Source organism: Ammodytes marinus (genome assembly GCF_949987685.1).
Source record: "Ammodytes marinus genome assembly, chromosome: 12".
Lineage (NCBI taxonomy): Eukaryota > Metazoa > Chordata > Actinopteri > Uranoscopiformes > Ammodytidae > Ammodytes > Ammodytes marinus.
This window is the reverse complement of record NC_137216.1, coordinates 25,533,377-25,559,613: the sequence shown is the minus strand read 5'-3', so window position 1 is coordinate 25,559,613 and position 26,237 is coordinate 25,533,377. Positions and strand designations below refer to the sequence as shown.

Sequence of the window (26,237 nt, the reverse complement as noted above, 5' to 3'; positions counted from 1 at the left end):
GGATTGAGTTTAATGTGTTAACATCATGTGACACATCGTGGGAAAACACTTGATGGACCACTTGTCAGGGTTGTTTACAAAACTCTTAAAACACAATGACAAGTATTTCCGGTCAGGCTTTCTCTGGATTTCAGAATAAAAGTCTTGAGACAAAGGACTCCAAGCAACAACAAATAACTTATTTAGGATTTCCTTTAGTTTTGATGACATATTTAATCAAAGTGACTTTTTTTGGAGGAAATCCTTAGATCCCCCACATAAAAAATGCTACATTACAAGTAAAAAGTCCCATACTGTTTTACTGGTTAGCCTATATAAAGTATGTCAGCAATAATACTTCCAGGACCAATAATCTGAATTGATTATATGTCGTGTATGTAAAATATGAATATGCTAGTGCTATCCACCGTAACATTATCTGTGTGGAGTAAAAGTAAAAGGGTACAGTGTTTTACATGAATTTCCATAAATGGGACTATTTAAATATTTCAAATTTGTAAGTTAAATACTTGAGTAGGCTACATGTGGGCTTTTTTGTTACTTTACTTGACTGAATTGGTTCACTTTTGTTACAATACGTGTAAGCCTATATACTGTAGAACTGGTGCACAATTGTGCCCCCTAGATCCCATCACACTATCAACTTAGTTCGGTCTATATATTTATTTTGAAAAACGTGTCAATGACACACCGGAAAATGAACTCGTGAGTGTGCGTGTGTGTGTGCGCGCGCGTGTGTCTTTTATATACTATCTATGGTGTGTGTGTGTGTGTGTGTGTGTGTGTGTGTGTGTGTGTGTGTGTGTGTGTGTGTGTGTGTGTGTGTGTGTGTGTTTGTGTCGAAGAACTATGTCAAACAAGAGGCAATAGACCATCCTCCACCTTCTTTCTATCGCCTGTCACCGGATGGTTTGCTCTTATTTTTGCGGAAGTGATGATGTTTTCCAACATTATATAAAATGTATTGCACAATCGTGCGAGTCTGTCTGCGTGAGTGTCATGTGAAACCTCTCATCGACCGTCATTATCCGTAGCCTGCTGGAGATACATTTAAATAAGTGTGTGCTAAATAAGTTAGTACATAGTAGCCTATCTGAATCTCACATGAGCCGTTAGTGTACATCCATAACTAGGAAGCAAGTCTGCCCACTTATTTCATATCAATCACTTATTGAATCTGTTATCACATTGATACAGTTTTAATTTCCTATATATCATATTATGTAGGCCTATCTTGTTGCACACATGGGAAAGAAAGATAGAAAGACAAAGTATGGCCATTTTAGAGCTTATGGGTGTGTGAGTAGGCCTACGTGCGCACGCATGTCAATCCCTTGCAGCAACTAAACCTGTAAGGGCTGTCTTTATTTGGTCATCACATGAAAAACAAGTGCTTTAGTGTCCGCAAGTATTTTCCATGTAGCCTGGGTGCCTGGTTGGGTTTATTCCAACAATCTTTGTTTGATATAGGCTATTCTGTCAGTCTTAGCCTTAGTTGTCTCTCTATAGTCTTCTGGGGTTGTCTTTTCTTTTACAGTAGCCCACGCCCGTGCATAGGATGAAGTAAATGTTGATTACGTAATCTTTCAGGGAAGACGCAGACCCAGTCCTTAACAATACAGCGAAAACAAACACGGCGTTTCTATGGAAAAATTAGCCCTTCGCCACATAAATTACATTCTCAAACACATAAAATGCATGTACAGAATATTTTCCTCGCATTCCTGCCTCTCGGGCAAGCAAGCATGCGCATGAGACGCTCAAACGTTGGCCTAATTTGGATATGGTAATGAGCGGCTTCAGCCAGCCAATGGGAAGAGAGTGTTCTGGCACGTGACGCTGAAAGACCGCTCTGGGGGCGGAGCCAAGCGTGGAGCTTAGGTTAAAACCGTTTGAGGAGCCACAGCGCATTCAGTGTAGGGAGAAGCAGGGACTCACTATGAGGGGGAACTTTGTTACTATGAAACTTAGGAATATTTGCAAAATATTGTAAAAATTATCAAAATCCCTCATGAATCAATATCCTGCCCCTAGGGTTTGAGGTTTTTAGTTTAGTTTGCCCGGAAAGGGCCGCTATACTCACTATTCTTACACTTTTTTGAAAGAATGTGTGAGACAGACAGTTAGCCAGCCAGCTAGCTAGCTAGCTGAGAGGTGATACAGGCGGCAGGAGAACAAAAGATTTTTTTTGCGTTTTGGCCGGTTGTACTGACACCAAGTCCATGCAGAACGTGTCATTACCATCACAATGCCCGTTTTACTTTTTCTGATAGACACGTCCGCTTCAATGAACCAGCGCACCCATCTGGGCACTACCTATCTGGACATAGCAAAAGGCGCTGTTGAGACTTTTATGAAGGTACTGTAAACCACGGGACACATTCATATTGGGAGATCCCCGAGCGGGACTGCGGTTCGGATCATCATTGTACTGTTGCAAGCTCGCCTGTCAAAGCTGATGTCTCTGATAACCGTAAATAATGCTCTACTATCTCCACAGCTCAGAGGGAGAGATCCGGCCAGCCGAGGGGACCGGTATATGTTGGTAAATTTTGAAGACGTTCCGTTCGGGATAAAGGTATAGTTTTTTTTGTTTTCGGGGGTCATATGTCCAGCTATACATTGCGCAGATATACTGTCCCTCCATCGCTCCACCACGTTGTGATCACCTACATCAAATTGTGTGTAGAGAGGAGAAAAAAAATCTTCAGGAGGAGCTTTCATACCCCTTTTAAAACATGGCCGACATTTTGTTTCAATGTGAGCAGCAAGGAACTCTGGGTGTTATTTATACAGCGAGGTGATATCTGGGGGGGAGGAGGGAGGGGGTGACAGACTAGCTTACTTTTACTTGTTTTTACTAAATTGCCACTTTAGTCACACCGACTTATGCCACTTTCTTATTTATGATCCCAGGCTCATTGCACAAGCCTGGAGTAAAAAAATAAATAAAAAAATACATTATAAAATATAATAATAATAATCATAATAACAATAATAATAATAATAATAAATCAAGGTCTTGGCTGCAGTGCAATTATTGGCTTGACAAGGATAAATCAGCCTCTCTTTCACTTTATAAATACATACATTTATTTATATAATTTAGAAATTATAATTAAAACATTCAAGTTAACCATTGCCATCTTTTAGAGGTGTTCTGGTGGTCACAACAGTGGAGGTGCTTATTCAATTTAATCTATGTTATTAACCACATGTATATGTTTTTTTCTTAAAGGCTGGATGGAAAGAAAGCCATGCAACGTTCATGACGGAGCTGAGGAACCTCCAAGCAAACGGACTCACTACTATTGGCCAGTCCTTGAGGACCGCTTTTGATTTACTCAATCTCAATAGATTAGTGACTGGGATAGACAACTATGGACAGGTATGTGCTACTGAAGAGGCAGCCAGGAACATCAGGTTTTAGAAAGTGTGTTATAAGGTGCTATATGCCCCCCCACAGAGTCACTTCCCCGATCCCCGCCCCCTATTCCCAGTCTTACAAGCATCAACCACATGCATACCGTGAACCCCACACACTTTCAGCCGTGTGCTCATGATGACACAAACACAACAGCAACAAACTTATTTTTCACCTTTAGTAACCTTTTTATTCATTTGGTGATTGCGTAACATTCTTCCACACTGCTCTGAATCATGCGCAGCTGAATAATTTGAGATATGTAGATTTGCTTTGAAATATCCAAACCCTAAAAGGTCATAATGTAATTTAAATCAGATGATCTCTCCCAGCCGAAGGGGAACAAACACATTGGTGTTTTATTAGAAACACTTATCTAAAACTTCTGCACTGGTATACAACAGAGCAGCTTTATATTCAATCTGGTTAAAAGAGATGTGATGTTCAGTTTTGTTGAAGTACTTGTTGGTCTTATTTTAACTCAATGGTCTAGTTGGAGGTGCTATTTAATTGTATTGTTCTCAGAGGGTTTCTAATGTCTGCCCTCATTGAAGTAAGTGAGTAGGTCAAAATATTTGAAAACCATCCTAGTAAGAGTACAGCTTCAGATGTTACCCTTTTAAAGGTAAAGTCTCTCGGAAACAGGTTTCAACAAAATATATTACATTAAAACATTCATAAAAGGTATGACTTATAGATGGGCTGCTGTTTCAGGCTGCTCTACTTTTTATTCCACTGAGTTTAGTGTCTCGCTTGCCAGAGGACTTTTAAACTCGTGGAGGATTTTAGTTACAATTTCCATGGGCATATGTGCCTGCTAGGCATATTCTCCTAGTATATTTCTTACCTTTTACTAGAGCAGAATGTACATCCATTATCTAATTAATGCTACGTTATAGACTGATTTGTAAAGTTCTGCAACTGGGACATGTATTTAAGTAAAAGTGCAAAGTAACAGCAAAATTCATCTCTCAAGATCATGAATGTTATAAAATATCCACAAAAAGGTTTTAATGCAGCTAACTAGATGTCTGACATGTTGTTTCCATTGTGTTGCTCAACTCGGTTTTTATTTGTGCATTTGATACAAGTCTTGATTTCATAGCCTGCATTCACATAAAAATTAATTGGGACATAATATGGCAGATATTTGTTGAGCCCACAAAGCCTGTTACTAATTCAGTATTGATGGCCCGGCTCCCAAAAAGTGCCTCCTGATGACGTAACCAGCCTCTGTGATCGGGTTTCCAGTTTAGGAGGAGGTATAGTTGTTGAAAGGAAAGCTGTGTGAGATTGTGTTTACTACTCCCGCGTCAGCCTAATGATTTATCTGCAACAGATGACATCGTCTTCTTTCATCACGCGACTTACCTTGTAGTGTGTGACACAACATAACCAGACTGGCTCTATCTGGATTTCACTAGAGAGAGGAAAAAAATGACATCATAAAATAGTTCGTAGGAGATGTAAAACAACCCTGTGCGTTTTTTTTCTTGGCTGCAGAGATTTGTCAGTATTTATGTAAGCTTAAAAAGCCGAGTCCTCCATACCCAGTTTCACTGCTAGATTAGTCCGTGCACTTGTGGTTGATATTGAATCTGGGACGTCAGTTTTCAAGCGTTGAGGTAAGTCTGGACGATGGGAGAGCAATAGTGAATGTAGCATTTTCCCCGAGTGATGAGGGAAGATCTTTACCATCCAGGGCAATGCAAACATACATCATACATAATGCATGTGAAGAGACGTCGGATACTCTGAATGTCAAAAGCGCTGTCAAGCTGGCAGAAGAGATATGGACACTGACGGCCTGCGAACACACATACACACTCGGCACACACTAATGTTAATGTCAATGTGTTCTTTACCGGTCACTAGTGACCCCTAATGACAGGTTGATTTAACAGTATTCATAATTTAATGACCGGTTATCTCCTCTGTGACTGATAGGAGATCGGTCCTTGAATAAATGGCACATAAGAGGGGAGAGCCTCTGTCCCCAATTTAAGATTACATGATTTGATATTGTAATAATAGTAATTGATGTAATTAGTGTATTATGTCCTTTCAAAAGATGCAGCATAATAACCATGGTGATAGAGATGCAACTAACATGTATGTGTATTTATTTGCAATCGGATTAATCCTTCGGTCTTTATAATCAAAAATAGACCAGACAACGTAAACGTATGTAGAAAATCCTCACGTTTGTGAAGCTGGAACCAGTAAATGTTTGGCAGCAAGCAATTTTTTACAAAGCTTTTGTCGATGTTGTACTTTTTGTTTCCTTTTTAAGTGAAGCTTAACCAGTTTGCTAGAAAATGTTTTTTTCAAGGGAAGAGGAACAAGTGCGCTTCAGCATAAAATGTATTGATTCACTAGCAGATTGTTTACGAGCAAGACTTCACATTTACATTAATATTGATACTGAGGAAACACTGCACACATACCATCTTTTATCAGCACGCAAAGTCATTTGTTGAAAGCAGGGTATGTTGTGCAGCAGATGTTACCGATAGACCTAATTTCCTCTTATCGTGGACAACAATGATCTGAAAATCTATTCAGGTGCTGCTCTTTTCTTTGAGCAATTGAAAGTGACATTTTTATCAGGGCTCTGGAGACTACACAGATTTTTTTTTTTTGTCTGTATTTCTCAAATTAACTTTAAGTCAAAGAAAAGCCAAACTGACGCGGTAGCTTGTGTTCAGATGGCTTTTGTATTTGAAGTGTCCCGCATAATAACCCAATCCTGGCCGCTTTAGTTCCAATTTAATTCATAAAGAAAGGTTGACTTTGATTTTTTGTGTGTGTGTGTAATATGGTTCAGTGGGGTGGAGAGAGCCAGAGAGGGAGGAGACAAAAAAGGTGTTATAAGGCTGTGTGGGAGTTCATATTGCCGTGTGGAGTGCTTCTCCCTACAGTAACAAAGAGCCCTCTAGGTTGCCAGGCATCTGAAATGACTGTCCCCTGGGAGCAGGAGAGCAGTGTATGGAGGAAGCAAGGGAGCCTGATCACAGTTTCATTAACAGAGCATTGAGAGAGAGGGGGGGGGGGGGGTCGGGGGGAGCAGGGGAGCATGAGAACTGATGTGACCAGTGAACATGTCTGCGGGGGTGATAGCTCTAATGGATCAGTCTGGGGTTGTGTTAGCAGACCGGAGATCCTGCTGTTTAAGTTGGGCATGGACTTGACTGTATCTGACCAGATAAAAGACCCTATCTGCCTATGAGCTGGGCTGCAATTGGCAATATTCAAATCATAGAGAAAAGTCAACTTTGATATCTCATCCTGTGTGTGTGTGTGCCTGTGTGCTCTCAATCTGATTTCTAGTGTGTGTCTCTGTTATGGTCTGTGGGCTGTAGAGCCATTTGAATACAGCCCAAGGGTATTTCCTTCAACGGCTTGTTTTGCCTCTCAAATAACCCCAAATCTAAAGTTATTCATATTGCTTGTACTAGAGGAAGCCAATTTTCCACTCTGGAAGAGGTGCAACCGGTAAATTGTTTGGCATTTCAGCTTGAAATATAACTTGAAAGAAAGAATAAATTGCTTAATCAAAACAGTGAGATTTAATTGACTCACCTTTTAGCCCCATATGTGGTGACACATTGACTGTTGTGGACAAAATTACAGGAGCAGAGCTGGCTGCTTGTACTGTATCGTTAATAGGGTTTGGGTGGATGAGCCAACATCTCATTTTAATGGCTGTATTTGGCTTTTTCTTACCCCACCTCTTTATCACATACAAATAATTGCATCATTAGCAACATTACAAGCCAAGTGAGCTGAAGTGACCATATACGTAAGGCAAGAAGTTAGCCTCACCTCCAGCTCATTAGCATGCTAAGAAAATGCTCTATATCAAAGGCAAAAAAAGAAAGATAAAAAAAGAAAGATAGAAATAAATAAATCAATGTTGTCATGGACACCTCCAGTACAGTGGATCTTGGTAGTATCCTGCTGTTTACTTTGGGGCGTTTTGTGGATACTAGACAGATCCATCATTCAGCCCAAACCGCAGCCTAAAGGTACGGGTCCACACATCCATTAATAATCTCAGGTCCGCTTGTCAGAACAGAGATGGCCTTTTATAAAGTGTCTGTGTGTGCAGTGCGGTGAGGGTCCGGCGGCGTGCTCCTGACTAGTGTTTGCTGACAGGAGTTGTCGGGCCGCGTTGAAGATTTACACCGTTAACTCAGCGAGTTATTCTTTGTCCCCTCTCTCTCTGTGGAGATCTCCCAGCGCTGATGCATCGTGATAAATGCGGCGCTGCTCCACTTTCATTTTGTCAGTGTGGTGGAGTGCCTGCTGCTGTCATGAAATACAGTGGGGGGGCGGGGGGGTCTAGCAGAACAGAGGTTTCACTATAGACATCCAAGGGTAATGCAGTGGTGTGGAGGATGGAGTGAACATGGTCCTTCAGATGTACACACTAGTGCTGCTCAGTGCTCAGTATACAAAAACTGTTCTTTTCCCGTTTTCTTTTGAATACTTGATATTAGGTTTATTCTTTCACACACACGCTCTCTTCAAGAAGGTCATCTGTGTCATATGATGTTATCCGTCTCATTTATGCCTCAAACTTGAAGGTGCTATAAATACACAGCTGCTGGATTCCATTATGAATCTAGCTGTTCGCTTCTCTAAATGTTCTTTTTTAGTAGGTCTTCTCCTGTTCTAGTGGTTTAGTTTTCAAAATTAACTGAATGTATATCGCTCTCTCTCCCTCTCTCGCTCTCTCTCTCCACTTCCACAGGGAAGGAATCCCTTCTTCCTCGAGCCGGCCATCATAATCACCATCAGCGACGGCAACAAGTTGACCAGCGGCGGTGGAGTCCAAGACGAGGTCAGCCAAACGTCTGCACAGAGGCAGAGGGTTGGGTCCCGGCCAATCAGGAGGGCTTCCTGCTTTGGTTGGACCATAACAACCACACACACAATGTACACTTTAACACAAGCATCTATTACTTCATCCATCTCTGCCCTGTTATATGTCACTGTAGAGGCTAAATGCTAAAAAAAAAAATCCCCCCCCACATTTTTTTTTGCCAATTTGACAAATCCAAGTAGAATATTTTCTGCTGAGATCACCCTCTGAGAATGAAGAAGACTCTTTAAAGCCATGTAGTCAGTTTTGTAGAACGCGTGGAGGTCAAACTCATACAATTAAATCCTTTGGTTCAGCAGCCACCACAGTCTAATTTACAGCTTCTGGGAAAGGTCCCGGGGCTTTTTCAGACACTAGTTATAAGTGAAATTTCGCAGTTCTTCTGACAGTTATTTAAACGTTTGTGCCACCTCTCTTAAATGAGAAATTGTAGGAGAAAATCAGAACCTGTGTGTGTGTGTGTGAGGAGCAGTATGGTGGTGAGAAGCCTGTTGCTGCGATGCTGCATCAACACTATGTGATCTTTTAATAGCGCTTCAGTGAACAGTGGGCGTCTGCGTAAATGTTGCTGTTTTAATCACAAAACCGTAGATCTGCTTTTATACACCGGATGACAAACCCAGGCTGGCAGCAGTAGGCAATATGAATAAAATCTTCTTTGGCACAATAAATCATTTCATATTGAAATAGCCATATATTGAATGGAAAACAGCCCAAAAGATGAGATAACCTGACGGAAACATCTGCCTTTGGATAATGCAGTGATTCATTAAGGCGATTCATCAATATTCTTATTAAAAAAATCATGCATATTGATTTTGAAATTTAGTCTCAGACGACCAGTGACATTAAAGGAAGAGCTAACTGGGTGTGAACATGATGGCAAAATCTCTACCGACATATTGCCGTAGTCGCTTGGTTTATGTACTGTGTATAACATAATACTGTCAGACAATAGCCATCACTGACACTTTGGCTGCGTTCCAATCCCCATAATTTCTGCTATTTAGTATGGTAGAAAAAAGATTGAGGATGTCCCAATTATTGTGTTCATATTTAGTATGCTTAAAAAATACCTGGATGTCTACTACAAGGGGCAAGATCAAGGCGCAATGATAAGATAAAATAAATAAGTAAAAGTTATGTCCCGATTCTATGTCTACTGTATGCCATCTTGATTCTATTTACAGTCAGAAGTAGTATGTAGAATAGAAAAAAGGTATGCGATTTGGAACGCAGGGCCAATTTATGTACTGTACTGTATATAACATAATACTGTCAGACAATAGCCATCACTGACAAATTGTCTGTAGTTATTCTCAATGCTTAGTTTTATAATAGACACTCACTCCTCTTGCTCCTCTCCTCCCCCTGTTCCAGCTCCACCTGCCCCTGACGACCCCTCTGCCCGGCAGCGAGCTGACCAAGGAGCCCTTCAGATGGGACCAGCGGCTGTTCGCTCTGGTGCTGCGGATCCCCGGAAACGCTTCAGTGGAGCCTGAACCCCAGGGCGGAGTCCCCCCAGACGACTCTCCCATCACCCCCATGTGTGAGGTCACCGGAGGTAGGTGGACCGAGCACAGCTGGGCTTTGGTTAATGTGTGTGTGTGTGTGTGTGTGTTTTTTTTTTGTTTTTGTTTTTTGAGGTTCCAGACTAAAGAATTGTGGAAGTTCTCCTGAGCTCCCGCTTAGGTTTATTTCTTAGTGTCCCCATAAGTGTTATTGTTTCATAAACACAAATAGGCTACAATAAGACACAACCAATTTGATCTACACTAAATCCAGCATGTAGCCTATACCTTTTCAAATAACATGACAATCACTCCAAAACAAATTAAAACCAGGAAGCTTACTCGTATAATTAACATAATTGGATCCAGAGGTAAAAGTACATTGCAAAAGACACTGCAGACAAATAACTATTCGAATCCTTGGATTGTCCGTACACCACACTATTGATACATTGATTGTTACCTTAATGCATTTTATTTAGTCAAAAGCCAGTTATTTGTAAATGGATGTCACTGTAACCATTGTTTTGGAAATAAACAGGTAGAGATTTTCCAGTGGGAGTAACAAAATCTTAATTTCTACGAAATAGCCTGGTGAAACACGCTGGGACAAGCTCATATTATTTATAACACTAGATCAAAGCGGCTAAATGCACTCTGTAGCACAGCTGATGGATTCTCTCTGTCAATACAAAGGCGGAGGAGAATAATAGCTCTGTTTTTGAAGTGAAAGAAGAAGTCAGCGATAGGGCCTTGGCAGCTGTGATGAGGGACAGCCCAGAGCTCCGTCTCAGTACCGCGTCTTGCTCAACATTTTCAGAGTTACTTGTGTTTACAGGTTTGTCAGTGGGAGCAGAACAAACCCAGAACAACACACAGCGTGCTCTTGTTTTAACCACTTAGCAAGTCAGCTGTTATGGAGGAGGGAGGGGGGGGTTGATTATGGTTAGAAAGCCCATATTTTTTTCCCACCTGGTTCAGGTTAAATCAGGATATTTTTCCTACGCACAGGCACATCAAGATACCTCCAGGCCGATGACTTAACGTTCAATCTGTAGAATATGGCGAATGTTTGCTGCCTATATAGCAGCTTTAAAGAACATCCACTTGAAAAAGTAGACTTTTATTATCCCTCCTGTCTCCAGTCGTCATGGTGCCTGGTTGTAGAGGGACGGACTAGAACGATGCTCAGATGGCAGGTTTAGTTTAGCTTTCTTATTTCGATCATGTGAGGAGATAAGACAAAAAAGACAATATAAAGATGTTTTTAATAAGTACATTTTGTATTGTGAACAACAAAAAAATTCAATTTTCAACAAAATCTGTTTTAAAATGTTCGTAAAGCAGTAGTAAGGATATCATTATTTAATACTACTCCTTTTTCAATCCAAACCATCTAATAAATATTCATATATTGACTTCTATTTTTAAGCAATTTCATAATGTATGACTATAGGTTAAGGTTAACACACACGCACACACACATACAGAGAGATAGAGATAGAGAGAGAGAGAGAGAGAGAGCAGAGTAGAGCAAACCACACCACACCAAAGCTCTGTGTCAGTGTTGCTGAATGCAGATCATGACACAGCTTCCATTGTCAGTGACAGTCCTACGGTGCAGGCTGCCTGTCCATTACTGCTGATGGCAGACCTGACACAAAGCCACGGCCTATTGAAATGAGTGAGTGAATGGGTGCATAGCAAGGTCATCGGAGGTGAAGTTGGAGGCAGAAAAAAATTGTCCCGAAGGCTGAATCTGACTAATCACTTTTGTAAGACAGTGTTTCTTACTCATGAGGCTTTACTCATCCGACCTTAACTGCTCCTGTATCTGACGCCGTGATGGATAAACTAAAGCAGATTGATTGTACCGTTTTAGCATATCCCGCAACATTTAGCATTTGGTTCTGATAGTTAGTTTTAAATTTGATTACTTAGTATTTGAGCCATACCTCTTTTTGTTTTCTCTCACAAGAAAATCAACATGTCAATCGTGATTCAGTTATTAATCTAAAATCCTAGGGCTGGATATTGGCATTTGTCCTTTCTCGGGACGTCCTGGTTTGATTCGTTCATGGCAGATTGGATCCATCATATAAATAGAGAGATGAATGAACAGTTGTATAACTACAGTCTCTACACATAACAGTAATACAACAGATGTTCACTTTTTCACTGAGTAAAAGGCATCGATTCACAATTCAGTCGTGGCTTCACCGTAATTTGGATTATTGCTCTGAAAATGTCAATTGATTAATACACTTGTACGGTTTCACAGAGTACTACTTACAGTTGAATTTGTCGTTGTTCTTCTTTAAAAAATTTCAAATTAAGTTTTAAATGAATTATAAAGAAAGATATTTGGGACTTTTGTATTGAAGCTACACCAATCAACATGGTTTATGGTAACTGCTGTATGGGTCAAACGGATTGTGATTACTGTGACTATACTGTATATAATGTGTAAGTGGATGCTCATTGTGTAAATCCCCGTAGAGAAACGATGGTTCACCCATCTCTTTTGGTCCCCTGGGCACCATGGAGGGTTCCAGACCATTTTTTTTAGCTCGGTATTTAGTTTTTATGGCTCATTAACTGGGTGATTCAGCTCTAACCCCCTTCCAGCAGCAGCAGCAGCAGCAGCAGTAGGTAGCTGTATTTTAGCTGTCAGCAAACAAGCTCTGCTGCTAATGCCAAGCAAGGCAAACTTAATGACTTCCTGGTCTAGAGAGTGGAGCATTTAGCAGGTGGAAGAGCCAGATATATTTGTATTAGGTTGTTTGGCAAAGCTAAAACAACAAAGAGTTTATATCACACTTAAATTAATAAGTTGACAAGAAATGTGATTTCCAAAATGAATGATAATGTTGCATTGTCTGGTAGCAATGCTAACACGCTAGCACATTATCTGGAACAACTTTTACTGTGACGATATGGGAGATGTTTTCCCTTTTCAGCTTGTTCCACTGCCCTCTAGTGGCCACAACAAATGAAATAATGCAGCTTTAAAACCTTAATAAGATGTGTGGATTTAGAACTTACACTATGTGTGTGTGTGTGTGTGTGTGTGTGTGTGTGTGTGTGTGTGTGTGTTGCAGGTCGTTCGTACAGTGTGTTCTCCCAGCGTATGTTGAACCAGTGTCTGGAGTCTCTGGTGCAGAAGATCCAGAGTGGAGTGGTGATAAACTTTGAGAAGACGGGGCCCGACCCTCCTCCTTTAGAGGGTAAGAGACACACCTCACGTCCCCGACTATATTTTTTGCAGCGCTTTTGTTTGACAAGTGGATAATCTCTTTTTGCTCTCTCCAACTCACTGTATTTTTTTTTTAATCCTCTCTGGGATTTTCTTTACAGCTGGTGGGGTGTCACTGTTTGAACCACCAGCTTAATATTTTACTGGTGTGCATACTGTTTTTTTATACAATTTTAGAAATAGAGACAAGCATACAGCAAAATAGATAAAATAATAATAAAAACTAAATACACCAATCAACAGTCAGCATGGTCTTATTTTGGACAACACAGTATACATTTTTTGTATATGTTTTTTTGCAGCAAAAAAATGCATCTTTACAAAATTGAATGTACACAACTAAATGTATTTTCTTAAACTGCTGTTGGTTGGTTTAACCTGTGAAGTCATCTCTCCCTCTCTGCTCTGTGTGTGTCCAGACGCTCCAGCTGAGGTGTTGAAGTCTGGTCCACAGGCCTGGCACTGCTGTCACAAGCTGATCTACGTCCGACCCAACCCTAAGACCGGGGTCCCCATCGGCCACTGGCCTGTCCCAGAGGCCTTCTGGCCGGACCAGAACTCTCCCACGCTGGTAAGTAGCATTTGAAAAATAAAGAACTAAAATCTTATACAAGAAAGCATATGGTATCCTTTGATCACACATATACTATAAGTCCTATGATAAATGTGTTGCATTCACTTTTTAATGTGTTTGTATAAAAAAAAGTATTTGTGTCACAAAGAAAGTACTGTATAATAAATAGGACATAAGGTAAAGAGATGGGCATGTGTTGGTTTACGAAGACACTTGCAGCATACAATAGTACGTCAAAATTAAGGAGCAAAAAGGGAAGTATGGCTAGAAACAAAACACTATCACACTTGACACATGTATAGCATAATATAACAGATAAAGGAACAAGGTGACCAAATGTAAAAATAAAAAGTAAAACCCTCCTTCTTGTGTCCCCCCCTCCAGCCCCCCCGTTCGGCTCACCCCCATGTGCGTTTCTCCTGTCTGGACTCGGAGCCCATGGTGATAGACAAGGTTCCCTTTGACAAATATGAGCTGGAGCCTTCGCCTCTCACGCAGTACATTCTGGAGAGGAAGTCCCCACACATCTGCTGGCAGGTACGGTACCGTCGCAAACACAACACAAAAGCGGAAAAGTAATCAATCATTTAAGCTGAAAGCTGTGCTCCTTCTAACTTTGAATAACATTAGATGCTCCACCATGGTTGCTGTTGGTTGACAATATGTGTGAAGTTTGAGATTTAAGGTGTTTACCTTTTTCAAACGCTGATACAAATGTTTAGCTTCTAAAAGCTGCTCACAATAGCCTAAGTTATTGACTGAATATTATGTGTGGGATCATGAAAGAGGGAATGTATGTGATAAAATGTAAACATGGTGACACATTCTAAATATCAGTAAGTTGTTAAGCTAATGTTAACATATAAAGTGCTGCAGACAAGTGATCATTCTAACCCAGTTAGCTCAAAGGACAACTGGGTTTAAGTACATCTGTGGCTGAGAAAGTCCAGCTTTGACTGCTAAAGGAGGGTAACCCCATTGGATTTAGTTGTCATGGTCTTTTTCCTCTGCGGCCACCTTTTAGACCCGACACTTTGCCCCTCTAGTTATGTGGGTCAAAAATAGTAAATTGTCCCTCCATTTTTCATTTGTCCCACATTTGTATTTGTTGCTGTAAATCCTCACAGACAGTCAACAGCAGGCAGTGGAATACAAAATGGGATCGCCACATTAATATTACAATAAGAAAAAAGCACAGCCACCGTAGGCTGTGTCCCACTTATCCATATTGAGAGTCTGACAGAGGTTAGTTGAGGTGAAAACATTAGCTGCAGAATCACAGAGGGAGTGTTGAGAGTGCACTCTTCCTTTTTAAAGAGATGGTTCACACTATTCAGCATAAGGTGTAAGGGTGACCCACTGGTAGTCAAGTTAATGCATGGACTTTGCTCAGGCTACATGTCCCTTTTGAAGGTCGTACCCCAATAAAACAGCAGCCTGTTAATAAGCCTGTTAACAAAACAATAACAACAAAATCTTTGCAAATCCTATGTTTTTGTTTTTGGGTTGGAGAGTTCAAATTGTCACCGCACACATTCATTGATCTTCTCTCTTGTCTTCCAGGTGTTTGTGTGTAACAGTGCCAAGTACAGTGACCTGGGCCAACCGTTTGGCTATTTAAAGGCCAGCACAGCTCTGAACTGTGTCAACCTGTTTGTGATGCCCTATAACTACCCCGTGCTCTTGCCACTCCTGGGTAAGACATATGGATCCATTACAAATTTGTGAGAAAAAAAAATCAAAATTATTAAATATTTCTCTCTTATATAACTTAATGTTTGATTACAGGATTGCGTAATAAAGTGCATGTTGCATATGATGAATGCCATTTTTATATTCTCATATGTTTAGTTTTTTCTCACTTATTGCAGACGACTTGATCAAAGTGCACAAGTTCAAGCCTACCATCAAATGGCGGCAGTCCTTTGAAAACTACCTGAAGACCATGCCTCCATATTACATTGGGGTAAGTGGCATTCCTTTTTCTGGCTTTAAGTTTCTGTCTGATTGACACACAACAACCATAGAAGATGCCACCAGCACCAGTCTTATTATTGTGTCTTCTCCATAGTCCCTGAGGAAGGCTCTGAGAATCATGGGCGCACCCAACCTGCTGGCCGACAACATGGAGTATGGCCTGAGCTACAGCGTGGTCTCCTACCTGAAGAAACTTAGCCAACAGGTGAGAAGTTGTGTGTGTGTGCGGGTGTGTGTGTGCCTGTATTTGTAATCTGGTTGTAGTTTCTGGGTTGTAGTATCTCAATTAAATGGTAAGTATTGTGCTATTTAAAAAAAATTAAAATATTTATTGGCAAACCATGCCAAAAAATTATAACATTTTAGTTTTCGTTCTAAAAATTCAATATTATATTAACCCTTATCAATAAATAATACCCATCCTAAGAGTGCATGTTATTTTTTTATTGTCTTATATATCAAGTAAGAAAAATAAATCCAACTTCCTTTTAAAAATGTCATATTGATCATTTCCTCACATTTCCAGTCGAAAATCGAGTACGACCGACTGATCGCCTTGATTGGTAAGAAGTCGGTGCCAGAGGCCGGCATCAAGGTGCGCTGGCGTGGCGGAGGGATATCTCCGGCCCAGCGGAGGGATTTCATCCAACAGCTGCAACAAAGTCTCAACGGAGAGGCTCCCACTCCCACCATGGAGCTCAACCCCAAGGAGTTCCAGGGCTTTCAACTGGCACTGCTCAACAAGGTAAAGCTTGGGTTATTGTAAACGGCTCCTACATTTAATATTATTTTTTAACTCAAGAACACTTCCTTGTTCAAATCTCACAGTTACTTACTCTCTGTCCGTGCCTTCTTGGCCTTCCATCCAAAAAATCCCCTTGAGGTGTTTTTGAGATGTTTTCATGTAGTATGTCTGGGAGCTTGGGAACTTTTACAAATGCCTAAGTATTAGTAAAATATTGATATCTCTCACACTGCATCCACTATAATTCCCTCTTGTCTTGTGTCTTCATCAGGGCCTGAAGCCTCAGAGTTTTAGGAATCCATACGACATCCCTCGCAGCCACCTGCTGGACCAGCTGAGCAGAATGAGGAGGAACCTGCTCAACACCAGCGTCTGTACACTCAGAGGGCACGACTCCGGTGAGTCACTGTGTGCAAGTGTCTGTTTCATACACTCACTGTTTGATGTGGTCACAGATGTGCTCTGTTATTCTTGTAACCACACCCAAAGCTAATGTCACAGTGACACGTCCACCGCTGAGTAAAAGGTCAGCTCTCAAAGGGCAATCAAGTCTCCAACTGTGGTGGTTGTCTGGTACACAAGACATCTTTGGGCCAGTGATTTCTCTGCAAAGGGGGCAAAACTGTGGAAACTTTTACCCACAAATCTAAAGCTAGAAACGAACAGTAAAACTTTAAACAGAGGACTTAAACAATGGCTAAAAACAGTGCTCACACGCATAACTTACAACTGGTTAAATGTCTGATAATGCTGCCCTTTTCTTTAGAGTGTATCTTGCTGCTCTTTTATCACTGTAATATGCATATTTTATCATTATTTCTTTCCTATTTCTATAATCTTTTTCTGAACATTTCTGTTAAATTCTCCCTCTATAATGTGTTTATATCTCTTTGTCTGCTGTGCAGACCAGCTCCACAGTGTGCCAATAGCCCAGATGGGCAACTACCAAGACTTCCTCAAAGCCGCTCATCAGCCTCTCCGAGACGCCGACCCTGAGCAGCCCAAACGATTGCACACGTTCGGCAACCCCTTCAAACTAGACAAGAAGGCAAGTCCCACACACTCATATAAAACCCCTTACCCTGATTCACAACAATAAATGAAATATATTGATAAAAAAAAAACCTGTACATTGATCCTCCTCCTCTTTCCTCTTCTAGGGCATGATGATCGACGAGGCGGATGAGTTTGTGACGGGCCCTCAGAACAAAGGGAAGAGACCTGGAGACAGCAGCAACATGACGGGCGGAGGGCCAAAGAGACGGCGCTGCATGTCCCCGCTGCTGCGTCTGGGCCGGGCCTACACCCCACCAGTAACGCCCCCCGCCAGCCCCCGACCATCAGAAGGTGAGATTTGTATTGAGAACATGAAGGAGGAGAATGGCGGGTCTATTGAAACTGAAATGATATCTGCTTCCTGTAACTGAATCTAAAGCCATTTCTGCTGACACAGTTCTTCTAAAGCATTCAATGGCACCAGGGTACACTGTAAAATATATTCCACACTCTCATATGTGTTGCTCTTGAAAAAGTGAGATGTCCAAAAATCTGCCGAAGCTACAAAAACATTGGTTCATAACATTTCTGTATTATGATGTATTATGTATTTATAATGAATTACAGTGCAAATTGTAAATACTGTTCAAACTAATATCCAATTAACCACAAACAATTTGGAAATGCTTGAAAGAAATAACTAGTGGGCCTAAGCTGTTTTCACAGACTCTCTAGAACCGGTAATTTAAAAAAACAGCTTCAATGTGACTATACAATGATGAAAATTTGTGGAAGGCCCATTGAAGAAAAGCTTTTTTTAAAAAGATGTATCTCTGATGTACTGGTAAATAATGCATGGCCAGAATAAGAAGTCAACCACAGATTATCACGAGACTTATCTTAAAAAAGTATCCCTTATAAACGAATAGCATAATTTTTTTTAAATTTCTGTATCTTCAGACATGGACATGAGTGACGGAGCCCCTGAACCGGAGCTGATCATCAACCACCTGAATGAGAACCACTACGGCGGGGAGGTCAGCTCAGACTCTGAGACTGAGGCAGAGACAGAGACAGAGGGGGACCTGGACCTTCCCTCGGGGACCGCAGACCATCAGGAGAACCACACGGACACAGAGGACCCGGAGGAACCAGAGGAGCTCCAGCACGGGGGCGAGGAGGAGAACGGCGAGCCCCAGGAGGGTGAGCCGCCGTCGGGCTTCGAGGACGGGGCGGAGATGGTGCTGATGGAGGACCCCATGACTCGCTACCTGTCGCCCACGGCGCTGAAGAAGCACATTCAAACTGAGACCACCAAGGTCAACAACGAGCTGAGGGCGCTCATCACCAAAGAGATCAGGAAACCCGGCAGACGTACGTTGCCCAAACATATAGTTTTTTTTTTCAAATGTTAAAAGTTGCCAAAAAAGATGCAGCCATATAAAGAACAAAGACAGTATTGGCAGAACTGTGGTTAAAATGTTCAATATCCAACAAGAAGGGAGGTTTTAAAACCCTGCCTTGCGTGTAATTACAGTACCAACTGAACCTCAGAAATAGTTATTGATTTGGATCATGTTCATGTTGTATTGAATGGCGCACTATTATTTTCAAAGTGCAGCTGGTATTTTATTTAGACTGTTTTTTTTTTGTTTTTTTTTCAAGAAAAGAGGAAGAAACTGGAACAACACTCCCTCAGTGTAATCTTCCAAGTGGAGTGTAGTGTTCACAACAATCTGACAACAAACTACGATTTGTTTTTTTATCCAAAACTCCATTACAAATCTTTGGGTTTTGGCCAAAACAAGTGACTTTATGACATCACCTTTGACTTGTCACTGGTATTTTTCACTACTTTCGGACATAGATTTAATTATTAATCAATCCACAATAATCAATCTGAGTCACTATGAATTTATATCTATAGTATAAATGACCATTGAACAAATCGCCTTGATAAGCTGACATTTTTCTGAAAGGAAAATTTCTTATAGTAGGTATTTTCTTGACATTTACTGTATATAAACATACTTGGATCCCAGACTTCGGCTGTCTCTAGAAATGCAGCATCGATCAAGTATTTCATCTTTGTTCACTTGTCTTTGTTCTGTTTCAGACTACGAGAAGATCTTCCACCTCCTGAAGCAGATCCAGGGCACTCTGGACACCCGGCTCATCTTCCTCCAAAACATTATCAAAGAAGCGGCCAGGTAGAGCGTTTAACCCTCATCTAGTGTCACAGCATTACTGTTATTACCTCTGTGTCTCAAATAAAACATTAAAGGTGCACTACGTAACTTTAGGTCTGTCAGAGACCTGAACATTTTCTAAGGTAAAATTTCATAACTCAATAAACAAACTTCCCTCTCTATCATGATGATAGAATAATTCAATACTAAGAATTACATGTAAAGACGTTTTGTAAACTGGCTGGCCAATGTAAAAAAAAATCCCCCTCCCCTTAAACTACTTAGTGCACCTTTTTAAAGGAATGAATCATTTGTGTTTCACTTGCACTGTAGAACCTTCATTATCTTTCCCCTACATCCTAGGCCTGAGATAGTCAACACCTTTTTCCTGAATATGATTATAAAATCCCCTTAAAATGTTGCTTTTATAGATTGAATTGCCATAGAATAAATTCCTTAACACTCATTCTTATTTTTTCAAAGGTTCAAGAAGCGCGTTCTCATCGAGCAGCTGGAGAACTTCCTGGAAGAGATCCACAACAGATCCAATAACATGAACCACGTGGCGGACACGCTCTGAGACCCGCTCATTCCCCCAAAACTGAACTAACTGACAATGAACCCCGACAACCCTCCACTTCCTGCTAAAGAACCCCCCCACCCCACCTCCTACGCTGGGGCCTCTCTTTAGCGGACACAATACAAGTCAGCATCCAGCCCTCCATCACTCTATCACCTGTTCAATGGACTCTCTGCATTATCTTACCGTTAATGATGGTCGTGTTGGTTTGCACACAAAAACAGTATAAAACATAAGGCAGTGTTGACCCTAGGCGATGCAAGTGCATTTTATCAGATATCCAAAATGGAGGGAGTGGGGAAGCTTTTTATTGTTAAAGGTAAATTGTTTGTGCCTGCACACAATGAGGTTTTCTGAGCAACGGTTGATTTCTGATCTGTGTGAACCCGTCCCGAGGCATTCCCGATGTTTGAAATGATCTTAATTTGACAAACGAGAGTGAAAAATCTCTCAAAAAAGAGGAGGTGAAATGAACGAGGAAGTACAGCCGTTGCCCGGATGTTACGTTAAAGTCATTGTTTTTTATGTGACGGACCGACAGTATAGGAAGGGTTCAGGTTGTAGTATGTGTGTGTGTGTGTGTGTGTGGTGGTCATGTGCACGTTTTCAGCCAACTCAGGGTCAGACGGGATCCAGCAGGAAATGCTCACGAAAAAACCCTTTTCTTCTTTCCTCATGCCTTTTCACTCACTCACTTTTCCCTTCTCGTTGTTCCACGATTTTTTTGCTGTTCCGTTTTTTGTAGGAGGATGAGAGTCTGTCGTTCTCTTTAGAATGTTTCAATTTGACCTTCTACACTCCACTAACCGAAGCACTCCGCTCGGCTGTGCTCTTAAAAAGGGTATGACTTGGCTCAAGTATTGAATTAGCCAACTCTTGGTTTACCTATACCAGACTGACAATTAATATTATCGAGAAGTAACTTAAAAAAATGTATGTTTTTGTTTCTCGTTGGGAAAAGAAACTGATCCACAGTTGTCTCCACATTTTCGTCAGTGGGACGGTAAACTGAAAATGTACTTTGCCATGCTGAGTTTTTCCAGAGATATCAACACAAAGTGAAAATCCTTTTTTTGAATGATGCCACATCATTGGTAACAAATGTTGAAATACAGGGACAAAAACAAACAAAAAAAAACTCAGGAACTAACACTAATGCATCATAATCAGCAATAACATAGGAGTTTTTCTTTTACCCCAAACCATTTTTATCCTTTATTTTTTAAGCAACACAAACTGTTGTTGATGAACTGAGGTCTCAGATGCCAGCTTTGTCACAACGTGCTGGTCGCTGCCAAATAACTTATCCCCCCCCCCCCCCTGAACTTCACCCCCGCCATTGAATCCAAACCAACTTCTTGTCACTTAACCGTGAATGCACTTGTGTACATTTGAGAATGTTTATTTAATGTAATTTAAAAAGAAAAAAACTACCTTTTTTTTGTTGCAGAAGTTGTTTTTTCATCATTTTTGTCAAGCCTGTTCAATTTTTCTCAAATCTACACAAATAGTCTAAAGTGAGGTTGTAGAGGTCAAGAGTTGATTTCTGATTCAGAGGGCAGCCCCTCTTCTGTTCCCTCCCTCCTCGGACAGGGACCAAAAAATCTGCCATACTCGTCTTTGTGTTTGTGAAGAGGCCGCTACCAAAAGAGTATTTTGAATACACTGTAAAGATTGTAAATAACCCTAGAGAACTATTTAAAGAGAATGTTCAGTGGAAAATGGCCTTTTTGTAAGTATTTCCATGAATAAAGTTTCTATTTTACACTGTGAAGGGCCATGTAAATAAAGTGTTCTGTAAAGATGTGACTCTATGTGTTTCTGTTGATTTTAGTATTATTCATAATAGTGGAAAGAAAAGAGCAAAACACCCAGAGTGTAAAAACATGTATTAAAATTTTATTTACAGACATGTACAAAAATATTGTCCCTCTTCCTGAAGTGTCCCGTGGACCCTCCTGTTGGTCCACAAATAAATACCAGTAGCGTGATAGGGGTCAGGGGAGCAGTGTGTGTGTGTAGGTGTGTGAGAGGTGTTTGGGTCAATGAGATTTAGAGTGCTTGGTCCGCTGGGTTCATCACTCGGCCCATGAACAAGATGGATCCTGAAATGGAGAAAACAAAAATAGCTTAGCAAAGTAAAAATGATTTGCTTTAAACGATTATAACAATTTAAATTCCTCAAATTATAATTCAGGGACGGTGGAAATTGCTGACCCATTCATTTTGCATGGTATTTTGATATTAATGTTAATATTAACTATGGGGCGCACGCACCATATCAAACATTTTGAAATCCTACACAGGGGGCCTTAACTGCAAATCATGTGTTTTGGTTGATTTGATAAATGCATGCTGTTTTTGAGTTTTGTTTCTTTATTCTTTCTCCCAGTTACCGATAGCTGTTGGTATGTTTGTTTAAATGATCACAGCAGGCTTGCTTGAGTCATCAAGTCAGTCCTCGGCCAGAATCATTTGGGGACACTGTAGTTACTGTATGTGGTATGTGCCCAAAACAATCCAGCCATCAGGACACCAAGGCCAGTGTCATTTTTAGCAAATGTTGCTCAGACGGGGGGAGGTACTATTTTCAGCGGTGGAGTAATACACATCTCGTGCTTTGTTCTAGTGAGTATTTCTAGCAGCAGGACGTTCTATATGTGTGCTCATGGTAACGGTAATGATGTCACCCTGTGCAACAGTGTATCTCATTATGTCTAGGTTTGGACATCAATGTAACTATATCAGGCTGTGGACACACACAATACTTTTTCAGTTGATTTACTCGTTGTTGGTTATGGTATTAATAATGATATCAATATAGACTGTGAAGTCACTTATCTGCTTTCAGTTTACCTTCGAAACAGTAAGCAACAACACAAAATACTGCAAATAGATTTTCATATCAAACTTATAGCTGTCTGTGATGGTAGAAAAACTACCACATTAAACATATTGCAAACTAAATCTGCCTGGTGGGGAAAAGTTAAAAACAGGCAAAACTACTGCTATTCAAGCAGCACTGACTGGAGTGGTAATGGTATCTGTAATGAAGGCCTAAGTGAAATACCTGTGTTTTTTTGTCGTAATAGGAACAAGAACGGCCGGTCCGCCTTGAAAACAGGAGCACGGGATCGTTTGAGTAGCACCATAGCTGCAAGGTTTAAAAAAAAGCAGAGTCAACCAAGAACCACTTATCCTGTCAAAAGAAATGATTACTGCCATGTTTAAATAGCACAATATCTATACAACTCCTTTCAATACTTCTGCAGTGTATATCTCACCTGTAGCAGCAGCTGCCTTTGTTCCGTCCTCTGTGACCTCCACTCTCACTTCATGGAAGGCATCAGACACATACAGACTCTCCTCCACTGCAGGGAGAAACAAACCGTCAGCTGCCTGCAGAGCTAGTGTGTAACCATCAGTGTGGCCTGAAGCGAGTGGTAGGCTACGTTATGAACAGTATGTTTATTGCAGAAATGCACTCTAAAAAGTGCTTCAACTGGAGTATTTGTTTTAGTGGAGGACTCTCGTAATCTACATTTAATAATGCATGAGTGTATTGACCTGATATTCCAGTGAAATCGGCTGCTGTCGGGTTAAAGGCGTCACTGATGCCCATGGCGGGAAGCACTGACCTCAGGTTGAACTTGTTGTACATTTTGAACCTGTGAACCGACAAACACGTTGATTATACATCATTTATGCAACACTTTTTTTTGTTAACCACAAAGGTGCACTATGCAGTTGCAGAGGAGGGGGATTTGTTTACATTCACAGGGCCTGCAGTTAGTTTACAAAACATATTTTCTCTGCATGTAATGCTAAACATTTAATAATTATATCATCATAAATCAAAACTGAACTATTCTGAGGAACCTGGAACCAAATGTAAGACTAGAATATGTTTCTAAACCAAACTGTGGGCCCTGCTGCTGTAAACAACAACAGTGAAAAAGTAACTTTACAGGAGGCTCTCTAACTTCAAACAGTGTTCCAGGGATCCATTTTCACTGTTAAGAAAGTTTGTTTATTCAGTTATGAGAATATACCTTAAAACAATTTCACTTCTCTGACACACCCAAAGTTACACAGTGCACCTTTAGGAAAATGTTAAAAAAGTCTGGCTAATGATTTGTAACAAGATGTCACTTGATCTTAACCTTGGTAGGAAGATGTCCATCTTGGTCCTGCGCAGGCCGGTGTCCCATGAGGCCAGCTGGCGTGGGGTGAGCTGGGACTCTATAGAGGAGAGCGGGGTCTTCCTCTCACTGGGCAGAACCACCTGGAGACTGAGTGAGCGACCCAGGTACGGCAGCTCCAACACTGTGTAGCGCTGCTCCGAGGCTGTCCTGAACTGACCTGCCAAGGAAGGTGACAAGTTCAGGTGTGAAACTTATGACTGTTTTGGATGTATTCAGACGTTATGTATTGATTAGTCCATAACACATTTAAGTAAAAATCTCACAAAATGGCGACGCGCACAAACCAGGATTATTGGATGCCATGTGAATAACTGAGGTCAGCCCGGATGCTATCCATATTATTTACTATCTATGATTTCAATGGATGGCTGGATGGTGTTTCTTACCGAAGCTGACCTCTGTGGCCTGATACATCATGGGCACCTTGATGGCGCTCCCATCAGACAGGGTGAACGGCAGGTTCTGGGTGTTGGTGAACTGGAACTGTTTCTGCCAGACGCCCCTGAAGGCCACCTTGTTGACCAGGGCCATCTGCAGCCGCTGTCCCCACCACAGGGCCTCCACCTGGGCCTCGCCCGAGCCCGACAGCTCCCCGCTGCTGCTACCTGACTGGAGGGGCCACGACTCATCTGGGAGGCAACAAAAGAAGGGCAAAGTTCAATGTAAAGAGCATGTTATCTGTTAGAACTCAGACTATTGACCTATGTGGTCTGATACAAAGAACAGAAGAAAAGCATTTGTAAATACACCCGAAGTACTAACGGTAAAGTACCTTATGAGACAACCGTCAGTGATACCATGACAATGTTGTGTGTATACATTCAAGACAGGACTCAGTCCTCAAACATCCTGTGCACAGAGTTGCAAGTGCTCTATTTAAAGGTAGTAATGGTGTATTTTGGCGTCATCTAGTGGTTGTTCTTGAACAACAAGCATTCCCCAGAATTGCTGACTCCACCTTTAATGTCAAAACAAGAAGCAAAACTAAGGCTGTAAAGCTCAATAGAGCTGCTGAGTTGACCATCATTCTCTGTGGAAAAAATCCCTCCATATTACAAACTCTTAATTTATTTTATTTACAGTATTATAACGCTCTTCATTCTTACCGTGGTTGTGTCCCGCTCTCTCCGGCTGGCTGCGAGTGTTGATGGGTTGGCTGAAGTTGGTTCTGACCACGCCGGTGTTGGCCCAGGCCGCGGCGCGTTGTGTGAACTCAGCCAGTAGCTGGACTCCGCTCTGTATGAACAGTGTGCAGGTCTGCTGCAGCCACAGGCCCTGGCTGCTGTTACTACGCTCAGTCTGTGAGTGAAGCAGGAAGGCTTGTACCTGGGCATCTGCAGGATAGGAACACACAAGAGGTGGAATATGAGCTGTGGGAAGTACTGTATATGGGAAGGGAAAGCTTCAGTTGCTACCTTCTTAGCTGAATATAAATAGATGTATGCACAAAGATGCACCAGCTCGAAAAACTAGTATCGATTTTAAAAAACTACTGATATTATATGTAAAAAATCTCTACAATGCAAGAATCATTACTTGATTCAACTTCAAAGCCCATAGCTTTGTTCATTGCCAACTCAACTGCATGTGCACCATATTCCTGCAGGAAAGAGCTGAAACCGATGCTCATTTGATTTATTTGTAGTTTTGCTGAACACATTATCTCAGTCTGGTGAGCGCTAGAAACTACAGGGATCGTCTCATGTGATAAACTCCATGTATTTGTGGATAAAGTGATCCAAATTGAAGTCAAACACGGATTCTCTCATGACTGCAACGATATGCCTAATAGAAAACCAATCATTGTCAGAAACATATGACTGTTTCCTATGAGCAGTCACTACAGTTTGATTCCACCCATGGCATCTTTCCTATGCAGCAGTGCTGAACAA

General features: G+C 41.2%; 2 protein-coding genes across 2 annotated transcripts in view; one reads left to right on the top strand and one right to left on the bottom strand.

Annotated features, from left to right (window-relative positions):
* The first annotated feature begins 1,931 nt into the window (after positions 1 to 1,931).
* Positions 1,932 to 21,920, top strand: ints6 (integrator complex subunit 6). The gene is made up of 18 exons (XM_080038374.1): positions 1,932 to 2,359; positions 2,501 to 2,578; positions 3,239 to 3,388; positions 8,181 to 8,270; positions 9,693 to 9,876; positions 12,925 to 13,050; positions 13,499 to 13,650; positions 14,038 to 14,190; positions 15,217 to 15,349; positions 15,525 to 15,619; positions 15,725 to 15,835; positions 16,157 to 16,375; positions 16,647 to 16,773; positions 17,281 to 17,423; positions 17,536 to 17,722; positions 18,332 to 18,745; positions 19,488 to 19,581; positions 20,044 to 21,920. Exons 1-18 carry the CDS (start codon positions 2,249 to 2,251, stop codon positions 20,138 to 20,140), a joined length of 2,664 nt encoding a protein of 887 aa, XP_079894500.1. The 5' UTR covers positions 1,932 to 2,248; the 3' UTR covers positions 20,141 to 21,920.
* A 272-nt stretch (positions 21,921 to 22,192) lies between these two features.
* serpine3 (serpin peptidase inhibitor, clade E (nexin, plasminogen activator inhibitor type 1), member 3) overlaps positions 22,193 to 26,237 on the bottom strand; it is a gene marked incomplete at both ends in the record, with an annotated part of 5,701 nt that continues 1,656 nt past the window's right edge. Inside the window, 7 exons of the mRNA XM_080038508.1 lie at positions 22,193 to 22,245; positions 23,211 to 23,294; positions 23,425 to 23,511; positions 23,708 to 23,808; positions 24,304 to 24,502; positions 24,732 to 24,974; positions 25,452 to 25,679. Of these exons, the coding sequence (XP_079894634.1) occupies positions 22,193 to 22,245; positions 23,211 to 23,294; positions 23,425 to 23,511; positions 23,708 to 23,808; positions 24,304 to 24,502; positions 24,732 to 24,974; positions 25,452 to 25,679 (995 nt within the window). The remainder of the gene's footprint in view (positions 22,246 to 23,210; positions 23,295 to 23,424; positions 23,512 to 23,707; positions 23,809 to 24,303; positions 24,503 to 24,731; positions 24,975 to 25,451; positions 25,680 to 26,237) is intronic.

What these genes read in the sequence shown, in the direction of transcription:
- ints6 (XM_080038374.1), top strand. Translation starts at nt 2,249, where the DNA reads ATGCCCGTTTTACTTTTTCTGATAGACACGTCCGCTTCAATGAACCAG. An exon ending in CGTGCTCTTGCCACTCCTGG is followed by an intron (nt 15,350 to 15,524) that starts GTAAGACATATG and finishes CACTTATTGCAG; the next exon opens with ACGACTTGATCAAAGTGCAC. An exon ending in AACTGGCACTGCTCAACAAG is followed by an intron (nt 16,376 to 16,646) that starts GTAAAGCTTGGG and finishes TGTCTTCATCAG; the next exon opens with GGCCTGAAGCCTCAGAGTTT.